Genomic DNA, 21,457 nt, shown 5'->3' on the forward strand with positions numbered 1-21,457 from the left:
TCCCACATTTTTACAAATTGCCCAGGTGATCTTTCATGCACACTAAAGTTTGAGAACCACTACAATAAATCGTTCTTGTTTTCAATATTTAACTATAAATTACAGCCACCTGCTCAAATCTGTCTGTTTAGTAACGCTGTGATCTGTCTGCTTCTTCCCATCCTGAATGCTCCACGCCAGGCCAGCATCATTTCTCGCCCAGAATTGCCGAAGCAGCCACTCACTGTGTCCCAGCTGCTTGGCGTGGCGCTGAGCACTCCATCTTCCACGCTGCTCCAGAGCATAAATCTCATTAGGTGATTCCTCTGTTGAAACCCTTTAATGGCATCCCGTGTCCTTAAGGTAAGGTTCACACTCCCTGGCATGATTTACAAGCCCTTCACAATCTCTAACCGGCCACTCCCACACCCCCAGCCAGGGCAACCATCCACTCCTGTATTCACACACGCTGTTCCTCTGCCTGGGTGATTTTCCTGTCCCTCTGGGTCTGGCTAACTACTACCGGTTCTTCAGGTCTGTTTAGCTTTGACCTTTTATTCCTTCAGGAAGGGGTTGGCTGCCTCTCCTTTATGCTCCCATCCCACCCACAATTTCACAAGCATTTATCACATTGCATTGCCATTTTCCAGCACACCGTCAGCTCCTTGAGGGCTTGTTCATCACTGTATCCTAGGGTCTAATGTAGCCTTTAGCACACAGTAGGTGCTGTCGCCTTGAAAAATTTCACAGCATTAAAGGTTCCTCCACTCTTGGTCTTCAGCAATGGCTCCTGGAAAGGCTCTCTACCGAGTCACCTTCCTCTTTCTCTCCCTTTAGGTTGGGTTGACAGACCAGTGTTATTTACAATTAGGATAAATATTCCCTCCACTCCTACCTCCACCCTATATGCCCATATCTCTTAAAACTCCAGTTTTCAGCCCAAAACTTAGCACACAAAAACCATGCCGCCAGGGAAGACCTCTGTCTTGTTCATCACTGTATCCCCAAAGCCAAGCACAGCGCCTGGCACAGAGGAGACTCTGAAGAATATTTGCTGAATGAGGAAGGAAAGATACCGAAAGAACTTACAGATGTGATTGTGGAAACAGTACCACTAAGTCTTGAGAAATCACAACGGAAGACAGGTAGCAGGCTAGAGATGGACAAAAAAGTGTACAGGTTATCAAAGCAGAGAAAAAGACACATTCTGAAGATCTGCTAAGTTTGATGTTGATCTCCAGTAAAACTGTAGAAAAGGTCCCTCAATAAGGCAAGTCTGAGCAGCAAGAGTTCACTAAGAACCAGATATAAAAAACAATTCTCACTTCCTTTTCTGACAGAGTTATGACTGCGGGCTGCCACATCAATCACGTATCTGGAATGCAAGAGGCATTTAGTCAAAACATTTAGGATAGTCTTATGAACCAGGCTGACGTGCGCTGGACGACAGCACAATTCAGTACCCAAAGGATGTTGACTAATGGATTGCCTGTCAACCTCAAGGGAAATCTCTAGTAACATGTCACCTTGTTCTCTTCTTGCCCTTATCCTATTTAACATGCCTTATTGACAACATGAATGAAAACATGGAAGGCATGGGGTTGACAGCAGACTACCGATTACACAAACCTTGAGGGGATAACTAATACAACGAATAACAGAGTCAGATACTAATGTTACTAGCCACTGTGTACTGAAAGCCTACTCTGTCAAGAACTCTACATCTGCTATTTCCTTTCATCCTTCCTCCCAAAGACATCCTCCCTTTCATCCTTCCTCCCTTAGACAAGGAAACTGAGGTTCTGAGTGGTGATGAGCCTTGCCCCAACTCACAGAGCTAGTACACAGCAAGGCTGGCTGGTTGTCTGAGTTCAGGGTCAGCTTTCTTCTTTGCCTACTTTGCTTGGTAGCTTGTGGTCAGAACTTAAAAAGATCTAAGAACTGGACAGCAAGATGATAACATGCCATTTAGTCCATTTCAAATATGTGTTGAGCCTTACACACACTCAGGCACTGGAGGGGAAACACGGAGCAGTACAGTTCTGTGCTCAAGGCTCCTTTCAGGAGGAGATGAGCTACAGAGACAAACAACTAGGATGTGAGGCAGGACATGATGAGTGCAATACAGAGAGAGGGGTACTAAGGGAGCGTGGAGGAAGAAGGAATACTCTCAGCTGGGGTGAGCAGAAGAGGGCAGGGAATATGTCACCAAAGAGATGCCACTTGAGAGGGGACTTGATCACCAGCGAGAATATGAACAAGTGTTGGGGGTGCAGAAGTGAGCAGACCTTAGGTGAAAGGGATGGCATGAACCGAAACATGGAGGAAGGAAAACACAGGGCATATTTAGGATATATTGAACCCCTTGTTTGGCTGGAGTATAGTGATCAGAGGAGAAAATGCAGCCAAAAAGGTGAGTTGTACCCAGAGAGCTGAAGAACGTGAACGCTATGCTAATGAAAATATGGAAGGCATGGAACGTTATGCTAAGGGTATTCACTCTGAAGTCAAGAGGGAGCCATGACGAGTTTTGAACGGGGCGGTAATATGAACAGAGTGATGCTTTATGGAGACTTCGCGGCAGCAACATCTGGAGGAGGGTCTGGAGGCTGGAAGGAAGGCAGGTAACAGAGTTGGGAGATGGGCCTATGGGTAAGCAGGAAAGAGCCCAGACTGCGGAGTCCCTTTCCACATAGCTCTTAGGTTCACAAGTAACTGCATGGGTTCAAAATCATTTAAAACTCCAAGTAAACAAAAGGATTTAAAACAGGAAAAGCATAAAGTAAGGTAAACATTAAGAAACACTTTCCTCTTATGTTGCACTCTTGACTGCAGTGCTGCCAACATAAAAGAACAGTTGAATAGAAATACATGTTTTTCGTACAACCAAAGAGCAGAAAAACAAAAGAGGAATTATCTCAGTCAAATGAAAGCAAAAAGTCCCTCAAATTGCCTGAGGACTATGTGAAAAATTAAATAATCTAATCAGAATGGACTGAGATGCTCCAAGATCAATGCTAGATTTACCACTGTGTAATCTTTAATGCAAATATTTTTTATTTGTGAGCATAAATATCAATAAAATAAAAACAAGCTGGGTAAATTCTGGCAATTTCTGACATCTGTACAGAGAGTTAGAACAAAAGCAAACAGAGCAGTGGAAGGCCTAGTGGGGTCTGTGTTAATTCAGACACATCTTTAAAGTGAGAACCTGGGAGACAGGGAATAATGAAGTCACATGGGAGTGTTTCCAGGAGTAGGCCTGGCAGCACAATGGAGAGAATTCTGGATCAGTGGCCGGGCTCGGAGGAAAGCAGGTGCAAGGCAGGTTGAACAGCTCCTGCATTCCGCCCCTGAGACACCTGTTCAAGGCCCACGGAGCCTAGCACCCGCCCAGGCAGGGGACTTCACCTGGGACGCCACGCTCCCACTGTGGCCTTCCAGAGCTGGATGCGCGCTTGGGAGAGACAAGGCATTCTGCAAACCAGCTGAGCTTCCAGAGGCAAGCTCCAGCATTTCACTTCACACCATTGTTTATCAATTGAAAACTATTTCTAACTCTCAAGCTTCTGAACACCATGTTTTGAATGTCTCCCCGAAAAAGTTCTCTACTTATTCTTGTGTGGTTTATAGCATTTAAAGAGAATGAAGCATACTCACGATTAGATTCTGTCCTGTACACAAATTATGCTCTGCATTTCCACGGACTTGTTTAATGGAACCTTCCCCAGGATCTCAACTCAAAGTAACGTCTGGCACAGAGCACTCGTTCCCAGGCCAACCCTCTGCTTGCCCAGTGACTCTGCCCCACCCCCTACACAAGTTAACTTTTAAATTCAAGTGTACTCAGTGTTCTCAATTCTCTCCACCCCTTTCCTCCCCACCCCCTAATGTTCTCTGAAAAACCAAAATGGGATGGAAAGGCCAAGCAGACCATGACAAAAATATTAAGGCCACTCTCTGGAGGATCACTGGAGAGTGTGTGTTTGCATGGCAGTAAAATGGAGGGGATAAGCAGGAAATGGTAATTTGGAAATATCCCTAAACAATTAAATAGTATGTGACTAATTTCTGTAGCCTACACCTATAAGCACCCCAAAGAGACAAAACTAACAAGGCTCAAAAGGAACAAACCCACTAAAGTTGAATTCTAATATGGCCTTGACATATAGCATCACAGAATTATCCTGTAGGCTCTGGGGCATATCCATTCATTCACAAACATCTGGTGAGGATCTACTTAGTTCTCGCACTGTGCTAATTATGGAGAACATAAAAGCAAACAAAACAAAGCTCCTTGGAAATTTTACCCTTGTGTTCCAATATATTTTTAGGGACACATACCTAAAGTGGTAAAATTATTTTTAAAGTGCAAGGAAATGATAAAACACACATTTCAATATAGCAGTTACCTCTGGGGGGAGGCAGAGAATGGGATCTGGGAGAGCACACAGGCAGCTTCAGTGGTGGGAATTCTTAGAGTGGAAGGTGGGGTCACAAATGTTTTCTTTATTATTATACCGCATAGCTTACATATACGTCATATATATTCTTGTTATGCATCATATCTTATATATAATATTAAAAAGAATAAGGGAAGCAGCTAAAATGAATTTAAAATAAAAGATAAAATGGTTAAGAAAGAGAGAGGAAAGAAAGAAAGAATATAGGAAGGAGAGGAGAGGGGAGGGGAGGGGAAGGGAGGAGAGGAGAGGACAGGAAAGGAAGGAAGGAAGAAAGGAAGAGAAAGAAAGAGAACATGGTCCACGTCCAAGAGAGTCTCACACCCTAGACAGAAAAGAGTGATCTAAAAAATAATTATTAAATATAACATGGTAACCATAACAATAGAATTTTTTAAAAATTCTACGGGAGCACACAGTATTTAAATTAATAGCAACGGCACGTAAAGTTCAGATCCCCAACCGTCTTTACACTTAAAAACCTGGTTTTACCCTCTGTAAGTGTCAATACAGCATTACTCACCCTGGGACACTTTCCAGACTCCCAAAGTCTGGACTCATGGTCCTCTTCTGTGCACTCACGGGACCCTGTACTTCCCCCAGGAACACACCACAGATGTACAGGGGGCCCCTGGTTTACCACTGTATCCCAGTGGCTGGCTTGCTGCCTGGCACATCAGTAAATATTTGTTGAGAAAACAAATGAGTAGCATTACTGGGTTCAGTTCTGTTAAATGGTGGCTGAGACTGAAGAGAAAAGAAGGGTGGAAATGTTAAGTTGGAGAATTCCATCCAAAACTCAAGAATGCCCCAGGTTTGCACAGACAAAAACCCCTTCACTGTCCCTGATAAGCTGGGCTTGGCAGGATACGAGACGATGGCACTGCCTCCAGATCCTAAACCACTGCTCTGTATGCACTAGAGCTTCTCAGCCTGTGGCTCGGATCCTTCACTTCTTCCACCAACTACACAGGGAAGAGCATTGGATGTCAGGCAGTAACTCAGTATCAGGTTTAGGCACAGCCTCCATCTCTCAAGAACAGTCAGGCCGCCAGGAGTCCCAGCAGAAATCAGATCTTCCTGGCAGAGGCTTGCAGAGCCTGTCTATCTCCGCCACAGGGGTGAGTACAAGAAGCCAAAGACTCAGAAAGATCCAGTTTCCCTGAATAATGTTGCCGCCACACAGGACAAGGGAGCATCCCTCCCTCTGATGAAAAAAGACTCAGCAAATACAACTGTTAACTGAGATCTCAAAATGCTCCTCAGATGTTGACAAAAGGCTATGACCCACAACGCATGACAGCAGCACCAAGTATCTAACAAACACTTGACAAATTGTGCACCATTAGAGCATGAGCCTGAATGACTAATAACAATGGAAAGAAAGTGGGGCATGATTCTGCCCATAGACCAGTATAGTATAGAGAAAAGGTCACCACGCTAGTGGGGATGTTGCTAAGGATTTAATTTTTGCCTTGAAACATTACAACGGAAGGCTTATTCTAGCTAGATTATCTGAGTGATACTGCCTCTGAAATCATGTTTAGCAAAATACATTTAGCTATATATTTGGACAGACACTGATTCCCAAGTTTCCAACCTCTAGACACCTCATTTTAAATCACATCCTACAAATGTCCTCCCCTTTTTCCATTCAAGTGAGTTGGTAGAGTTCTTGTTGCACATGCCACGTTCTTTCCAGGGCAAACAGATGGAAGAAAGAGAATATGCCAGAAAGAAGAAATGGAACATGAAAATGACATTACAATAAAAATGAAGCTGCAAAATATAATCTGGGTCAACTCTTCATGTGTTTTAAAACCAGCACCAGCAGGCTCTGCACATATGGCATTGGTTTTATATTTTTTTTGGCTCAGATGTCACACAGAATTAGTGCAAAAGGAAAAATCCCAGCATGGGGTCTATTTTTATACAGATTAATCAATCATTTCCCAACTCTTCCTCTCCCATCATTCCCCAAATGTTCAACTTAATGAAATTGCTCTCTTTTCAAAATATGTCATTTACTGCACTCGGAACGGAAATCCTTTCAGAAAACGAAGTGAGCTTAAAATTTGAACCTAGATTTTTAATTGTCACATTTTTAATGAAAGTTATAAATATTAACTAGACCTATGCTATGGCCTAGCCCTTTTTATCTTATATATCCACTGTGGAATCCTATATATTCATTAGTGGCAGCAAAATTAATTGGCAAACATTTTATTATATATAAGTATAGCCATTTAACAAAAAAAAAGCCACGTATTTGAAAAGAGAAAACTATTGTATATCTCTCATTTTGTTAGCTACATTTTCATGTACATTGAATGCCATTAATTCTCACCAGGATACCAAGCACATAGTTAGGTTCTTAGTATTTGATAGGAAATCCGATAGGCTGAAGGGAACCAACCCAAAGATGTGTTCAAGCTATTAGCTGCAGCCTCACTGGACCACAAGGCATTGTAGAAATGATGATGATGATGCTTATAATAAGAATAATACAACAGCAGCTAATATTTATTGTATGTCATGTGCCACTGAATTTTCAAAGCAGGCTTATGTCATAGGTACTATTATTATTCCACTATACGGATGAGAAAACAATTTTAGAAAGGAGATTCAGGTATTTTGAGGTCGAAAAAAATCCCATGCTATGCTGGTTTTCAGAGACGGGCAGGAGAATTTATTGCAGACACATTGAGAAAGGGAAATGGGGCCTTATACTACTAATGAAGTGAAAAACTTTGGAGATAGTGTCATCAACATTTGTTTCCATTGGTTCTCCAAAACCATGATCACTAAAGAATTCCTCACGCACCCTTTTCTGGCTGATGTTCCTTTCATGGATGGAAATTATATCATAAAATATTAAGGCAATGACCTAAAGTTTGATCTCAGTGACAAAGTTAGAGTAGTCACCAGTACATTCACATTCACAAAGGGTGGTACCTTTTTACCAATTTGGGCAATTAAAATTGAGCCATGACTAACAGTTGGAAAAGACGACACCACACTGGTTGTCCTTTGCCGGATGGTCAGTCATGAGTACAGAACATAAGAGAAATTTACAATCCAGCATAATACTCTGTGCTCATACTTTTAAATGATTAAAAATGAATCTCTCTTATACCAATACACTACGTTTTACTTTTTTTTAGAGCTGCTAGATGCTAGCTATCTACTGCGAACAGTCTAAAAATCTAAATTTTACACAGTCTTCAAGTTATTGAACTAGAGCTGGGGGTTAGCATACGTATAGTTTTTCTTTTGTTTCTACTAATTAATGTTCACACCACAGGCATTAATCATTTGCCCAGCAGATGAAAATCGCTTTAAAATGACACGTGTATTTTACAACATTGCAAACCCAACCCTTCTGCTCTTGGAAGGTAGGGTAAAGAGGTAGTGTTAGATGGAATCAGTTAATGAAATGAAAACTCTTCCACATTCCAATTCCATGGATATGAAGAGTTTCCAAATTTCTGCTGAATGCCACGTCAGAAAAGTAAATTAAAACTGGTCAGAGAGATGTGCTCTGAATACTTTCCATGGTGAACTGGCAGACATGAGCACATGAGCAGGCTCTCTCTTGATAATACATTGCGTCTTGGCCTACACAGAGGCCCACTGCAAACTCTGTGCAGTGCCAATTAGCATTAAGTGTTCATCTATTCCCATAGCACCATTCGGTAAAGCCAGGCTTTGCATTTACAAATGCAGCATGCAATGCTCAGAGTTAGAAGAACATTCTAAAATGTAAGCATTTGTGGTCATTCTTTTTCATTTTGGCTTCGAATTGCACAATAGACTCACAAATGACAAGGGGTATTTAAAACAATATATGTGTGTATTTTTAAAAGTTAGTTATAGGGGCCGGCCTGGTGGCGTAGTGGTTAAGTTTGCACGCTCTGCTTCAGCGGCCCAGGGTTCACAGGTTCGGATCCCAGGTGCGGACCTATGCACCGCCTATCAAGCCATGCTGCGGCAGGTGTCCCACATACAAAGTAGAGGAAGGCGGGCACAGATGTTAGCCCAGGGCCAATCTTTCTCAACAAAAAGAGGAGGATTGGCAACAGATGTTAGCTCACGGTTAATCCTCCTCACCAAAAAAAAAAAAAAAAAAAAAAAAAAGTTAGTTATAGATTCTGCATTCAGAATCTCTGAAAGGCAGAGTTGAATATTTGTTTTCAGACTACATTTTTGGCCTACCACAACTAACTTTACCCACACACATACACAAAGAGCATATCCTCTGTGGTCCAATATAATCATTTACTTACTGTGACTAATACTACTTACTTAGAATGTAAGTTCCGTAGACTTTCATGGCAAACACTGCCTCTGCCAACAGCCTCCCACCACAGGCTGGGGTATGTCTTGTGCAGAATTACAGTGTGTGCAGCTCATCTCTCAGTGGAGTACAGTCTCAGAGTGGGGTATCCATGGAGACCGAGCCTCCTACATGTGCAGGGCAAGGAAGTTACTCTGCCCGGGCACCATAGCAACAGGAGGAAGAAGGGAGCCTGGCCTATCAGAGAAGAGCACAGGAGCTTCTCCCTGGTGACTGCAGCATTTCAAATGCAACCATTGCCCTCATGAATGGACACAAAGCATTTAAAGAAATACCAAATTGTCATAGAAGTAAATGCCTACAACAACAAGGCTAATCCTTTGACAATGTTGGAGCAAAACAGTTAATTAAGAGTCTTTCTACAATGATTTTATCCGAATGGGCAAGAAAGAAATTGTATCAAAATCCCATATATTCCTAAATTTAAGGGCAAGCATGTGATGCTTTGAGGAAAACGTTTGGTGCACTCCATGAACTCCAGCTATTTAAATATGCAAGGCTCACAGTGCTGCCCAGGAGAGAGGAACAGGCGAGATCCGTTGTTCCCAAGGGAGAAAATGGAATCGAGGGCTCTCTGGGACAACTGTTGGCATATTCCTTCCAAATAGGAGTTTGCTTAGAGTAAATACATTTTATTAAGCTTTCACCAAAGCCCTCCATTATATCAGCATAATTCTTACTAAGGGGGCATCTGTGATAAAACAGGATCAATGCAGACAAGATGGTGAGTGGGCATTCAAATGCCTTAAAGTTGTGCTATTTGTAAACTTTCCTCATTTCTCATTTAATAAAAGTAATGAGTGATCATTTATTGAGCACACACTGTATACTAGGCAAACACCGTCCCTACAAATACAGCTTTCTGCCAAATGCTGACACTGATTTTTGCAAAGATACAGGATGTGCGTGTTTCCTCTCAGTGCTGCGCAGTATTTAAATGATGCACATGCTCCGCTATATACCTAGCATATTTGATGACTCTCACAGTAACCTCAAAAAGCTAAGTATTAATTATTTCTCCGTGTTATGGAGAAAATATTTCCTTATGTTACCAAAGAAACTCTTTCACCCACTAACAGCCCTTCCCTCCACTGCTCTGCAGGTGGCCTGGTCCACCCTATTCAATGTCTAACCTATAGGTGAGGTACCCTCCTCCCACAATTATCTCTCAGAAGGGAAGAAATTCTCTTATATTAGTCTTTCCAAAGCCTCTTATTATGGAGCTCTCTTTCATAATAGCTTCTTTGAACAAAAAGTGCCATTTGAAAAAGACATCAGTCTGCATTGATCTCAATCAGTGCTAGTTTGGGCTGCCTTCGGAGGTCAACTGATGGGATGGTTTAAGATGAAGGGGGCCAAGAAATTCAAAAACAGATTTTGTAGTTATTCCTGTGGTACGACTCCTCCAGCCTTTTAAAGATCACTTTAAATAGTGATGCAGTCAATGGTTAAGTTGTAGAGATCACAAAAACCCACACTCTTTGCTAAGTGAACTCCGGAACTGAACAGCTTTGGATAGCGAAGGATACTCATATACATCTACAGGAAAACAGAAAACCAGCTGTCCCCAAGCTGTACAGGATGTTGTGACTACCTGCTAGTTGCCCTCCAGTGCCCACCTACATTCTCTCCTTCTTCCATAATAACAGGTGCCTATCTGACTAAGATGTCCTGGGGTATAGTTGGAAATGACATGTGCCACTTCTGTGTCCTGACCTTAAAATGACTGGATGAGTGTCCCCTGGTCCCTTTCCCCTTCCTTCTCCTCATAGACGACAGTCAACCTGACACAGCTGCCAACAGGCTGAATCACCCAAATACCTATGTGCTGTTTAGCAAGAGACAAACAAACTCCTGTCTGGTTTTAAGCCTTGTATTTTGGGGTCTCTTTTTACAGTACCGTAACCCATAACCTCACAGTACTTGTAGACTTGAAAAAATGTCCAATGAGAACACTAGACATGGATTCAAAATTACTTTCTATCTAACAAATTGGGCAGAAGAGAAGATGATTCGCTCTGGAAAAATTAGATGAGTTAAAAAGTGGCTCTAGGGATGAGAAAAACTGAATAACATTTTTAAATTAATTATGAATTAAAAAAGTCAATGTTTCTAAATTAATAATAGAGTATAAATAAGTATGTTTAACTAACATAAATAAAAAACTCATCAGATATTGACTATTTCATCCATATCTCTAAAGGTTTACTCGAGTTAGCAAACAAAATAAAACATTTTTAAATCTCATTAGGAAAATGGGGGACCTTATATTTTGTCATATACATTCCACCCATACACTTTTCACTTTTCACTGCCTCCTTCCTAGGCTAAGCCATCTAAATTTAGTGTTCCTGCATCCAGTCTCATCTCTTAATAATCCCAGCACCACCAAGTAGCCAGAAGGATCTCAAATGCATAAATCAAATTATGTCTCTGTTCTTAAAACCCTCCAATGGCTGCCCATTACTCTAACAATACAGACCTCACTCGCTACCACTCTTTTCCCCTCCTAACTCACTGCTCTGCCCACCATCCCCCCTAAACTCTCCCCAAGTGTGCAGGAATATGGCTAAGTTCTCAGCTCAAATGTCATCTCTCCAGACACCGCCCTGCCCCACCCCCAAGTTGCTGTCTATAGCATTACCTTGTTTTACTTGTCACCATCTGAACTTATCCTGTCTGCTTGTGTATCAGCCATCTCCCCACGATCAAAGCAGGCTCCACAAGAATGGGCATCTTATCTGTTTTTTCATTCCTCTATCCTTAACGCCCGGAACAACGTGCGTTAGCAAAGAGCAATACTCAGTAAACACTAGTTGAGTGACTGAATGAAAGCTAGTCAATGCACAGCCAAGATTCAAACCTAGGTTTGGCAGAAACCTTTTATATGTGGTGAAGAGAGAGTTTCCTTCCTTTCCTTAGACTCTTACATAGATATCACTTTCCTGCAATGCCACACACATTCTAGTCTGTGCATCTGGGAAGGTGAGCCCACCGCGGCCAGGTTCCTGAAGCTGAAACATCACCTCATTTAACCAAGGCTGGCATTCATGCTGCGTACTGCCGCCCCTTGGCAGCTGTCGGATGCAGGCTTGGGTGGCAGAAAATTTTAACTCAGTGAATTACCCAAATCAACACACTTTATTGTTCAACACATAACTTTTTGTCAATAATCCTACTGTACACCCAAATACCACACAGCAAATTATACTGACTAAGACAGAGAGGTCAGGCCATTTACTTATCCCTCTGGCTCCTTCCTTTCAGCGGCTTCCTTCTGCTACCAGTTGCTTCACACAGAGCCTCAGAGTCCTCTCCCTCTGGGTTCTGGGCCACTCGACCCTCCTCTTGCCTCTTCAGGATGTGGGAATGGCTCCAAGCTGTTGCCAGCAGCAAGTACTTCACCAGACCTTGCTCAATCTCCTTAATCATGCCCACACCTTTGCATACAGACAGTCTCTTCAATGAACTCTCCTCAGTTAGGGAAAAAAAAAAGAGCCCAACCTAAAGCATATACCTGCATGACTCACAACTGTTGGTTCCTAAGTTTGTGTGTAAAAGAAGTTTCCAGGTTTTTTCTCTTATGGTGGCAGTCGATAAATATGTTTAACAGTTGCTGTGTGGCCCGCTGGAGCATCTGCTATGCATGAGAGACCTATAATGCTTTGTTCTCAACACATCAGAGCACTTAGTAAGCATCTGGCAGGCCCCCAAATTGGTGGCTAGTAACGCCGTACATGCAATAAATCCTGTTAGACCCAGGACTGGGATGGCAGTTACCTTTGGGAAGAAGAGGAGTATAATTCACTAATTCTTAGGGAGAAACCATTAAGGGACCATTTGGCAGTATTACATTGATTGGGTGCACCATCAAGAGCACAGATGGGAGGAAGGCATGAGAGTAAATATGTAGCCCTGCCATAAAGATAAACACTCAAGTCCACTCATCACATTTAAGCTTCATTTTACTGGCCTGGGCTCTCTTGGGGACAGGTAATAGACTATACAAGAGGCCACCACAGAACATTCTCGCCTGTATCCTGGGTGAGCATTCTTTCTCTCAGGGTGGAAGTTTCAGAGATCCATTTCAGTACAAATGCAACAGCTGTTGTTTAAGTTGACAAAGTCTAATGATCTCTGTTTACGGAAGTATTTGTGATATGCAGGGTGGCACATAAAACATTCTGACACGTAGAGAAAGGACTAGTTCATGATTAAGTGGAAAACACTAAAGACCTTAACGTTGCTTTGATGCTCACATCCTCATGGTTTATTTTACGGATTTGCATCCAAACAGCCTCATGTGTTCAACTTTCTGTATCTCATTGAAGTTACGCTAAGGTTCATTGATTTTATTATCATCAACAGCTAGCATAACCTACATATGGACCATATCAGCTAATTTATAAAAATTAATAAAATTTTTAGGGATCTAGAAACGTTGAAGAAAAATAATTCCTATCTTATATCAACACATCTTTCTCAATTGTCACCTCCTTGATTGCAACTAAAATTACTCCCTTGAAGGCAGACCTTAAGACCAGTGCAATGGTTAAGAGTTGGGAGCAAGACAACCCTGTTTAAAATCTATTTACAAGCTCTGTGACCTTGGATGAGTTACTTAACCTCTCTGTGCCTCAGTATCCCCATGTGTAAAACAGGGGATAATGATAATGATATTCCTTTCTCGCACTGATGGTAGGATTAAACGAACACAGTGCTTGGAATTTTGCCTGGGACAGTCAGTGCTCAATAAATGTTAGCTAAAACATTTTTAAACCCAATTTCAGAGTGTTATCTAAGCCCCCAATTACATCTAGTATATCCTTCCAGATATTTTCATAAGGATTTCAGTATCCAAAACACATCACAGCCTTCATTTGAGGCGAGGCTTTGCTGCTGCAAGACCTTTGAGTGTAACTTCAAGCTGTTAGAAAAATAATGCCTTGCCAAGAATGCTGGAAGTTTCCATATAACCAAAACCTCTTTTAGCACTAAAATTTTAATTTTTTCCATTCTATGAAAATATTTCTAAAATGCTTAAGACATTTTTCTGCCCTCATACACACCATCTTCTGCCAACTCCACCATCACAATGACTCAGTCTGTTTCTAGAACATTAATTTACTGCACTAAGTGCTACAAACCATTTAAACACTGAAAAGGCCACTATGCTTTTTAGTGGTCTTTTGTCTGCTCTTTCATATTTTCCCACTTCTTTCCTCATTGTCAAGCCATCAGCTGTCATTTCGTACTCGTCTGTCCTCTATAGCAAATACCTGTTCCATTTTATGAGAACTGGGATATGTCACGCTAGAATTTTGTTTCAAATAGAGTTTTAAGGATTTTCTTGTAAAAAAAAGTGGAATTTGTGACATCTATTTTAGGAGCTAAAATGACCATTATTAACATTTACTGAGGAATTACTTTGTGCCAGGTCCAATGTTGGGCACTTTAGATTCATTAGACTATTTAATCTTTACAACAACCCACTTTACAGATGCCAAACGCAAAGTTTCACGATAAGCAGATGAATATCACACAGTTATAAAGTGGTAGTATGAAGATATCAACCTAGGATGCTGGACTCCAGAGTCTGGTGCCCCGCCCCCCACTAACACACACACTTTTCTTCCCAATACAGGGCAAGCTGGGTAACCTGTGTAAGTCTAAACTCGAAACTCTCCTCTAGGAAGCTGAAGTTATCATCAGAACGGCCTCCCCAGGTAAGCTGTCTAGCTCTCCTTTATTTCACAGAACTAACTTTGAATGGAACACGATGTTGTGGCAAGCACAGGAACATCTGTAGGCTATCGGCTGTGTGTGAAAGAGCCTCTATCTATTAAGGGAACCAGTGTTGACTAATCTCTAACCTGCTTGGTGCCTTCTGAGTCTTCTACCAAATGCCTCTGAATGTGGGAAATAGTCTTTTTCAAGTAACCAATCCTCACGTATTGTTGTGAGGTTATTACAGTTCATCTGGCCAGGTCTCCAGTTTCAATAGCCAGGGTGGAGTCCAATGACAAGGGAAGACTAACTTAGTTTCAATGCTGATGGAATACGGTGACAGCTTTCAAATGCAGATTTCAACATTTCAGTTTCTAAATGTAGATTTCTTTGAAATTATAGTGACCCTAACCTTTGCTCTTACCTATCTCTTTAATCGGCAGGTGTTTTTTTTTTCCCTTTCACATTTTCCGATTACTTGTTTAAATTGTGTAACTGTTTCCCCAGCTCTCCAACAAACCTTGTGGAGAAAGAATTTAGTACTTCTATTCGTAAAACGACAACACTGGCTCCTTTTCTTCCTTGGATTAAGATACTCCCCAAGTAGTAAATCAAGCATTAAAGGAGGCCCAGGAATGTCATTTAATGTACCAGAGCAATAATTCAATTAGGCTTTTCCTTTCTGGGTAAAAAAAAAAAAAATCTCATCAGGAAAACTGCAAACTAAATATAGGAGCACCTGGGAGAAGGAATGTTACCACTGCAGATTCCTCAACAAGTACCCAGCTGGAACTTTCCTTCACTCCTTTCCTTTTAATTTGTACTATGGCCCCGATTTATCCTACAGTATTCTGCCTTAAATTATATGCTCACTAAGAGCAGGGATGATGTTGAGGTCATCTTTGCCCTATCTTTCCGACGCTCCTCCCACACTAAACATAATTCCTGCACAATGTGTATGCTCTATTTCTCATTTAAGTATTTATTGGCCACTTACTTTATGCCAGACATCATATTAGGCTCTGGAGATTCAGTCTTGAATGTCTGCTGAATTGAGTTGTAGATAAAAGGAAAACATGAAAACACAAAGTCATCCAACTGGACTGTAGGGATGAATGTTTTCTGTTACTCTTTGGTGGCAATTTTTAATTAAATATGCATAGGCCTTAAGTGACAGAAGCCAAAATGACAGAAGGCTCACCGCCTCCAAGAAGTTCTACAGTGAGTGCTGCCTGAAGGAAGGGTGATCAAGCTGTGTGTGTCACAGTGCCAAGTCGGAAAGGGGCAGGCTTGGTCAGCTCACCTAAGCCCTTCCCGAATCCTGTGACATTACTTCCCTTCTCCTTCTGCATCACATACTCAGTGAACATTATTAGCTCTGTATCTGAATGACTCATGAGGCATTTCAATAACACCTTTCTGAGATGAATAGCAGTTTTCCAGAATCTAGAACAAGTGACCTAAAATTAAATGGGCTTGGGTTGTTTAATGTTAAACGGCCCCTGAGCATCTGTAGAAGAGACACTAATTGCCTGCTATTTTAATAAACTGGTATTGGTCCTAATGAGTCGATTTATTTAAAAAAAGTAGAGCGCGCATGAGGAGCTGAAGACGGGTTTGGGCTGAGGAGAGCCAGTCACGGAGGCTACGGAGGAGGTGGAACACTTTAACTCGAGAGCAGCATCTTTAACAGATTATGTCTCTGCATTTTATAAATTTTGGAGTCATCCAGCTGCCTCGTTCCGGGATATCCTCTCTTCAGATTTATGAGACTGACAAGTTTATTCTGCTGAAAGTTCAGAGAATATAGGTCATGGTACAGATTGTTCTAAACACAAAGAGCTTACTGTATAGAATTGGGTCCCATTCAAAAGCTCCAGCAGCTTTTTCAGTGACGATGTTAGGAATTTTAGGCAACTAAGAAATAAACTTTAGGGATTCCTCTGACTTTTGTTAAACGCAAATATATAAACAGATTATGAAGTAAGGACTGTTTAGGAGATGTCTGCCTATGAGCAATTAAATCAGAAGCAATCGACGAAAGTAGTATTTCAGGTTCTGCCTCTGGGCAAAAGTCATTAAACTAGGATTCAGAAATCCTAATAAAGGAGATCCACGAAACCTCAGAAACACAGTATGTGATTTTTTGTACACATGGGTATTGTTCTGGAGCATGGGTCCATGGCCTTCAAGATTTTCAAAGGATCCATGAATCAAAACAGCATGAAGAACAATTGTTCTTGTTTTCTTCTTTCCTTCTCTCCTTCCTTCTTTCCTTTCTTCCTTCCTTTTCTCCTTCCCTCCCTCACCTCTTTCTTTTCTTTTTTGTCTGCATTTTCTTCATGAAGACCTAAGGCCTTAAACATTCTCAGCAACACAAGTGGCTGATCTTTAGCAAGTAAGTACCCTTGTTCCAGGATTAGGGACTTGTTTGGTGTGAATTCTGTACATACACATAGGGTTTTAAGTCTTATGTTAATAAGTGATTATTCTTATTATGATTATTGAAACAAGGAAGGGCAATGATCATGTTAACTCCCATTTAATCTTAGTGTTTTCTTGCTGCACCACACTCGTCTCCTGTTTCACAGTTCCTTGTATCATGACCACTGTAAAATGTTTTTGGAATGAGGCGGGGGCGGGTGGATAACAAAAACGAAATAATTTCAGGTTGCATTCAAATCCTACAATACCTTCACAATGAAATCTACTTTTTCTTTCCAATCCATGAAGCTAACAGTCTTTCCTGCACCAGTTTATCTTCTCAATCCCATAGCCTGCCTTTGCTGTTGAGGTCAACAAATGTTGATTGAGCCCCCAATATGCACCAGACCCTGCACGCTAGGAAGACAAAGAGGATGACAGGGCTCCTGCTCTTACATACCATATGTTAGCGAAATAGATTCTACTGGTGATTACTCCCTGGTTAAAAGAAAATTGAGAACATTTTTCCCAAGAAGATACACAAATGGCCAATAAGCACACGAAAAGACAATCATCATCATTAGCCATCAGGGAAACGTAAATCAAAAGCACAATGAAATACCACTTCACACTCACTAGGATGGCTATAATCAAAAAGACAGACACTAACTGTTTACAAAGATGTGGAGAAATGGGAACCCTCATACATTGCTGGTGGAAATGTAAAATGGTGCAGTTTGGCAGTTCCTCAAAGAGCTAAACACAGGGTTATCATATGACTCAGCAATTTCATTCCTAGGTATACAGCCAAGAGAACTGAAAACATGTTCACACAAAAACTTGTACATGAACATTCAAAGCACCATCATTCATAGTAGCCAGAAAGGGAAAACAGCACAAATGTCCATCACCTGTGAATGGATAAGCAAAATCTGGTATATCACCACACTAAGGCAAGATGTTAATAAGACAGGAAGCTGGAGGTAGTGGTGGTGAGGGTGTGTATGTACTCTCTGTACACTCCACTCAATTTTTCTGTAAGCCTAAAATTGCTCAAAATAGAAGTCTACTTTAAAATGTGGTATATCCATACAATGGAATATTATTGAACCATAAAAAAGAATGAAGCACTGTTACATGCTACGTTGATGAACCTTGCAAACATTATGCTAAGTGGAAGAAGCAAAACACAAAAGGCCACAGATTGTATGATGCCATTTATATAGATTTGCATCAAGATGACCTGTTCTTTTCCTTTTTTTTTTTGGTGAGGGAGATCAGCACTGAGCTAACATCCGTGCTAATCCTCCTCTTTTTGCTGAGGAAGACCGGCTCTGAGCTAACATCTATTGCCAATCCTCCTCCTTTTTTTTTTTCTTTCCCAAAGCCCCAGTAGATAGTTGTATGTCATAGCTGCACATCCTTCTAGTTGCTGTACGTGGGATGCAGCCTCAGCATGGCTGGAGAAGCAGTGCGTCGGTGCGCGTCCAGGATCCGAACCCGGGCCGCCAGTAGCAGAGTGCGCGTACTTAACCCCTAAGCCACGGGGCCGGCCCGACCTGTTCCTTTTCTAATTTGTGGGCACTTTACACGATACCACGTAATATCTTTCTTTTTTTGTGTGTGTGTGAGGAAGATCAGCCCTGAGCTAACATTCACGTCAATCCTCCTCTTTTTGCTGAGGAAGACCAGCTCTGAGCTAACATCTATTACCAATCCTCCTCCTCTTTTTTTTCCCCCAAAGCCCCAGTAGATAGTTGTATGTCATAGTTGCACATCCTTCTAGTTGCTATATATGGGAAGCCGCCGCAGCATGGCCGGAGAAGTGGTGCATCAGTGCGCGCCCGGGATCCGAACCCGGGCCGCCAGCAGTGGAGCGTGCACACCTAACCGCTAAGCCAAGGGGCCGGCCCCGGTACCAAGTAAAATTTCTTAGCATAATTTGTGCTAGAATTAATTACATAGCTTAAATGTCTATTAGTCCATCCAGTTTACATTTCTTCAACTTTGATATTTTTTCTGTCTTTATAATGCAAACATCACTATACTTACTCAATTATTAACAACCAGTACAGAAAATATTCCACACTCTACCCCACTTCCTTTAAAAAAACAGATGTTCCTGGGTACAGGGTATAGCATTACTGTTCCCTGCCTTGGTATACAGGTGTTTTGTTTCAAACGTGAAATCACTCCAGTCACATGGCTCTGGGAAAAACATGAAGAACAAGCACACTCACCTGGCTTTACAAGGCCTGACTTGGGTTCTTTTTTATATCGAGCTGACTGGATGCTTCCTTCACCAACCATTCCAATTGTACATTTCTTTCTGGTAAAGTCTTCATCACTTCCAGGGCAAAAGCCAACAGGGCTGTTTCCAGCATCTGAGGGTGTCTTCACAGGAGACACTGACTGGCTACTAGGACAGCCTGTGTCATCTGGAAGACAGGAATCAATAAGTGTTTGATGATGAGGAGGAAATCAATGACAGCAAAGAGAAGCCAAGCAGTGACCCATGCACAGGGGTGCTCACACACACGTACTCGGCCCGTGAGGCCCCAGGGGAACTCCTGTGGATGACTCTCCTTTTATTTTCCATATTTTTGCCAACCATGTTAACAAATAAAATATCAACTATCATAAAACGTATTTTAAGGCAAAACTTTATGAGCTTTTTAGATCACAAATATTTCTGTAATATTCATGTTGTCAAAACCTAAAGCTTTGTCTATTTTAACACGTTAGGTAGTATACTTTTGGGCCATAACTGTCCACAGATTTTTGATGGGGTTAGTAATAATAAATTCACCACAGCAACTCAGGATCATTAGTGTGAACTCTTCAGAGTTGTCTGTGTTAGGAAAAAAGTTACTTGAATATTACTGACCATATCCAGTTTTTGATCACTTAGCCCATCAAGTGGTTAACAGAGTTTGACAGATAAGAGATCTGGCTTTAGGAATTCAACAAAGCAGAAAGAAATGATCATGTTTCATTATCATATACACTCAACCAAAAATATATCAATCAGATATTTTGTGATCTGGGGTAAACCGGTAAAATGAAAATGATATTCAAATTAGAAATGTTCCCTTAAATTTCAAGTTATAGATTATTACCATGGTCATTATTATAAGTTAATATGCACGATATGAAGTGACTGTGTAGATGCTTATCAAGCAAACAGAAAAGTCATACTGCTGACTCCTGTTAAGTGCTCCATATTTATTAAATATTTACGATGGTTGGTTAATTCACTTATACTTTGATGAAGAGAATTGTACGGGAATTAATGCAAATCAATATTACTTAAAAATATGTCTACTCAAACTAATCAATTAGTGGTAAATTTTCATTACTAAATAATTCTTTATTATACGGAAATATCTGGATGCCAGTGTTACCTTAATAACTACTTAGACAAAAAAATGAACAGACATTTAATACAAATAACTTTTAGGACTACTACATTTTTACGAACATTAAAGGAACTAAAATAATCTGGCATCTATGAAAAGCTACCTTAAAACTCCACCGCTTGAATGAAGACAGAAACAGAATTAGGCCTGAACAAAATATACTGATTGCCTGAATTAAGACGACTAGAATCCATCTAAAAAAGAATTGCCATTGCTTCATTTTTGGCCTTTATTTCAATTTCTATTATGAAATATTCCAGTTCCTGGAACAAAGTGAACTTGGCACTGGTAAAATGATTTATTTCTCTTAATGTCCTTTTTTGACTTTTGGACATATTAGTAAACATAGGCCCTCAATGGTCATTTCTGGAAATGAATGGTTTTTAGTGCACTGTTCACGCCTGCTGTCTTTGCTGCTCTTTTAAACGTGCTATGTTCTTCCCGAACTCCTGAGGAAACGTTCGCCCTGAATCCCAGTGATGAGAACCCTCTTGGCTGCTACTGCTTAGCTATTTCATCACTTACTGTCTCTGCCTTTCTCTTACATCTGCATGTCCCACACTTCAACCCAAAGAAATTCGAGCTCCTCTCTAAAGGTGCAAAGCTGCTAATTACTCAGACACGTTCCAGCACCTTTACAAGGCTCAACAGGTCTGCACATTGCCTCAGGAGAGCCTCTCTTTCTTGATTGCTATCCCAAAGCAGATAAACCCAAATGAACAAAGACTAATCATTCAAAATTACCTACTGCCTTTAAAATTACTTCCTTGGGCCGGCCCCGTGGCTTAGTGGTTAAGTGCACGCGCTCCGCTACTGGCGACCCGGGTTCGCATCCTGGGTGTGCACCGACACACCGCTTCTCCGGCCATGCTGAGGCCACGTCCCACATACAGCAACTAGAAGGATGTGCAACTATGACATACAACTATCTATTGGGGCTTTGGGGGGGAAAAAAAAAAAAGGAGGAGGATTGGCAATAGATGTTAGCTCAGAACCGGTCTTCCTCAGCAAAAAAGATGAGGATTAGCATGGATGTTAGCTCAGGGCTGATCTCCCTCACAAAACAAATAAATAAATAAAATAAAATA

The 21,457-nt window shown here is 41.3% G+C and overlaps 1 protein-coding gene across 4 annotated transcripts in view; it reads right to left on the reverse strand.

Moving 5' to 3' along the window:
• Positions 1–21,457, reverse strand: part of SYBU (syntabulin) — a 107,065-nt gene that overhangs the window by 25,537 nt on the left and 60,071 nt on the right. For all 4 annotated transcript variants that reach the window (XM_058564807.1, XM_058564808.1, XM_058564806.1 and 1 more), the window contains exon 4: positions 19,191–19,388. In XM_058564807.1, the coding sequence (XP_058420790.1) occupies positions 19,191–19,388 (198 nt within the window). The remainder of the gene's footprint in view (positions 1–19,190; positions 19,389–21,457) is intronic.

Source organism: Diceros bicornis, chromosome 21, assembly GCF_020826845.1.
Source record: "Diceros bicornis minor isolate mBicDic1 chromosome 21, mDicBic1.mat.cur, whole genome shotgun sequence".
Classification (NCBI taxonomy): Eukaryota; Metazoa; Chordata; class Mammalia; order Perissodactyla; family Rhinocerotidae; genus Diceros; species Diceros bicornis.